The sequence below is a fragment of the Silurus meridionalis genome, chromosome 25, assembly GCF_014805685.1.
Source record: "Silurus meridionalis isolate SWU-2019-XX chromosome 25, ASM1480568v1, whole genome shotgun sequence".
In the NCBI taxonomy this organism is placed as follows: Eukaryota; Metazoa; Chordata; class Actinopteri; order Siluriformes; family Siluridae; genus Silurus; species Silurus meridionalis.
This window is the reverse complement of record NC_060908.1, coordinates 360,001-362,500: the sequence shown is the minus strand read 5'-3', so window position 1 is coordinate 362,500 and position 2,500 is coordinate 360,001. Positions and strand designations below refer to the sequence as shown.

At 34.8% G+C, this 2,500-nt stretch overlaps 2 protein-coding genes across 7 annotated transcripts in view; one reads left to right on the top strand and one right to left on the bottom strand.

Moving 5' to 3' along the window:
• Positions 1-1,136, bottom strand: part of apooa (apolipoprotein O, a) — a 6,652-nt gene extending 5,516 nt beyond the window's left edge. The window contains exon 1 of one of the 3 annotated variants that reach the window (XM_046839887.1): positions 1,037-1,136. Coding sequence is in view for 1 of the 3 variants with exons in the window: in XM_046839886.1 (XP_046695842.1) it covers positions 103-123 (21 nt within the window). In the remaining 2 variants the exon portion in view is untranslated. Of the gene's footprint in view, positions 1-102; positions 157-1,036 lie in introns of those variants that run through there. The other 2 variants (XM_046839888.1, XM_046839886.1) reach the window with 2 other exon arrangements.
• Positions 1,137-2,087: 951 nt separating this feature from the next.
• c25hxorf58 (chromosome 25 CXorf58 homolog) overlaps positions 2,088-2,500 on the top strand; it is a 2,352-nt gene continuing 1,939 nt past the window's right edge. The window contains exons 1-2 of one of the 4 annotated variants that reach the window (XM_046839882.1): positions 2,088-2,181; positions 2,473-2,500. The exon at positions 2,473-2,500 is cut by the window's right edge and continues 129 nt beyond it. In XM_046839882.1, the coding sequence (XP_046695838.1) occupies positions 2,168-2,181; positions 2,473-2,500 (42 nt within the window). In that variant the 5' untranslated portion in view covers positions 2,088-2,167. The remainder of the gene's footprint in view (positions 2,182-2,472) is intronic. The other 3 variants (XM_046839881.1, XM_046839885.1, XM_046839883.1) reach the window with 3 other exon arrangements.

The window sequence follows — 2,500 nt, the reverse complement described above, 5'->3', positions numbered from 1 at the left end:
GTATCTCCACCTCTCCAGGATCTTCTCAACCTGCTCCCTACTCTCACCACAAATCACAATATCATCCACAAACATCATAGTCCACGGAGACTCCTGTCTGACCTCGTCCTTCAACCTGTCCATCACCACCGCAAACAGGAAAGGGCTCAGAGCCGATCCTTGATGAAGTCCAACCTTCACCTTAAACTAGTCGTTCCTACTGCACACTTCACTGCTGTCACACTGTCCTCATACATGTCCTGCACCACCCTCACATACTTCTCTGACACACCAGACTTCCTCATACAATACCATCTCACTTTTATTAACATTATTTCTATATCAGGTTTTTCTTGTATTATTTCTATATAGATTTTTTATTAAACATTCTGTCATTTGTAAACCATGATGAGATGTTTATAAATATGCCTAATCAGCATCAGAGCTTCAGGTCTGATCTTTAGCTCCTGGTGACTACAGATTAGAAAAAACCCTCTAAGAGCTGAGGCGCATTAAATAAAAGCAGCACCGTCTAGTGGCCAACTCGTGGAACTGCAACAAACAGTAACTGTTAAACGGGTTGAAATTTGGGAAGTAAAATAAACGAGAATTTGGGGTTTAATTTAAAAACATTTTTTTAATTATTTACTCTTTTAAAAACACAAAGCCCAGATCAAGAATTCTCCACTTTAATACCATATTACACTAGCTGCTTTTATTAAAACACAAATATTTACTTGATTTAGATCAATTACTCCCAGATTACAGTGAAAGAAAAGCTCCAGTCTAATAATAATAATAATAATAATAATAATAATAATAATAATAATAACAAAAAGCTTGAAATGTCCTTCGGCCGAATTCAGCGTTCCAAAAGAACCGGCGAAGAAGAAACCGACTACTTCTTCTACTTCCTCTTCTGTTAGAGGTTTATTACAAAGAACACGAGGTTAAAACCAAACCAGGATTCACCCTGACATTAAGAGTTAATACAGAAAACGCTGTAAACACAAACAGATGGAAACACAGCTGCTGTAAAAGTTTTCATTCCCCTCACCTTGTGCACGATCTCGCTCTTCTTCGCTGCAGTTCCGCGAGTGTGTGAGCGCGTACTTCAGCTCCATCTAGCGGCCAAAACGCCACACTGCACCAAGTCTCAGAGAAACTACAACACATGAGATGAGATGAGATGAGATGAGATGAGATGAGATGAGATGAGATGAGATGAGATGAGATGAGATGAGATGAGACTGCTTTAGCGTACAAGAAAAAAAATACAAATATAAAAAGAAATAAAATATAAATGAAAAAAAGAAATATTCTCTATGTACAAATGTATTCAAAGACAAAGGTGTCAGAGAACTAAGAACATAGTGAACATAATATGAAATTGCACATGATGTGAGATGGAGTCTGGTTTAATGATGCAATTCTACATGTAATAAAGACTATTTTTCTTTAATGCAGTGAGTTTGTAAGTGTGTTTGTTTGTTGACTGCAGAAAACTTTGTAAGTTGCACAAAAAATATATTTGGTGTTTATTCCAAGCTGTTTTTTTATTATATTTTTAAAATATATTATTAGATATATAATACCTTCTCCTGAAACCTGAGTAATTGTTATGAATGCAGTGTTTAAGCTGCTCATTAGGATCAATACACATCATTCATTTATACAGATTTTGGATTCTATAATTCTAAATTCATTAAGATGTAATTTTATTGTGAAAAGTGCTACAGAAATAAACATGAACTTGAACTTGAATGCAGTTATTAATCTTTTTTCTCACTGTTATTAAGTGGTTAAACATTTGCATCTGGAGGAATGTGTATGAATAAAAGAGTTTGGTGTCTATTCGGATGTAATAAGGAACAGATTTATTATAAAAGACCTGTATCAAAAAATCAAAACAACAAAGTACACATTTATACATCTTTTACACCACATCAAGTCTCAAACATTTCCTAAATCTCTTTCCAGTGTTTTCCTGTTTGATTCTCATGTTATTATAGTGATATCATATTATTATTATTTATATTTATATCTTTATTACCTTTAATCTCTTTTAAATCCACAGTTAAACACTAGAGTTGAGACTATACCAGTCTGCTGGTTGCCGTGGTAACAGAGACGCGCTGAAGTCTACACCGGAAGTGGATTTCGGCGGAGGGTCGATCATCTGAATGAAATGCAGAATCGCAGGTGAGGTTTTAGTGTAAATGTGTAAATGAAATATTTTAGTGTAAATGTGTTTTTTTCTTCAGTAAAAGCAAATGAATGGATTTTATAAGGATTTTTATCTCGGCGGTTTTAAACCATTGAGAAATCGCGCGTCTTTTTCTTTATAATTGATTGAAATCCGCAGAAAATTTTATTTTTATTCTAACAAATTAAGAGAAACAATGAGGCAAAAGTTTGTACACCCCCTCCAAGTGTGGTGTAAAAGCGACCTGAGCTTCCTGAAAGTGAAGCACAGTTATGAATGTTGTACAGGTGTGAAGATGATGATGATGAGGAGGAG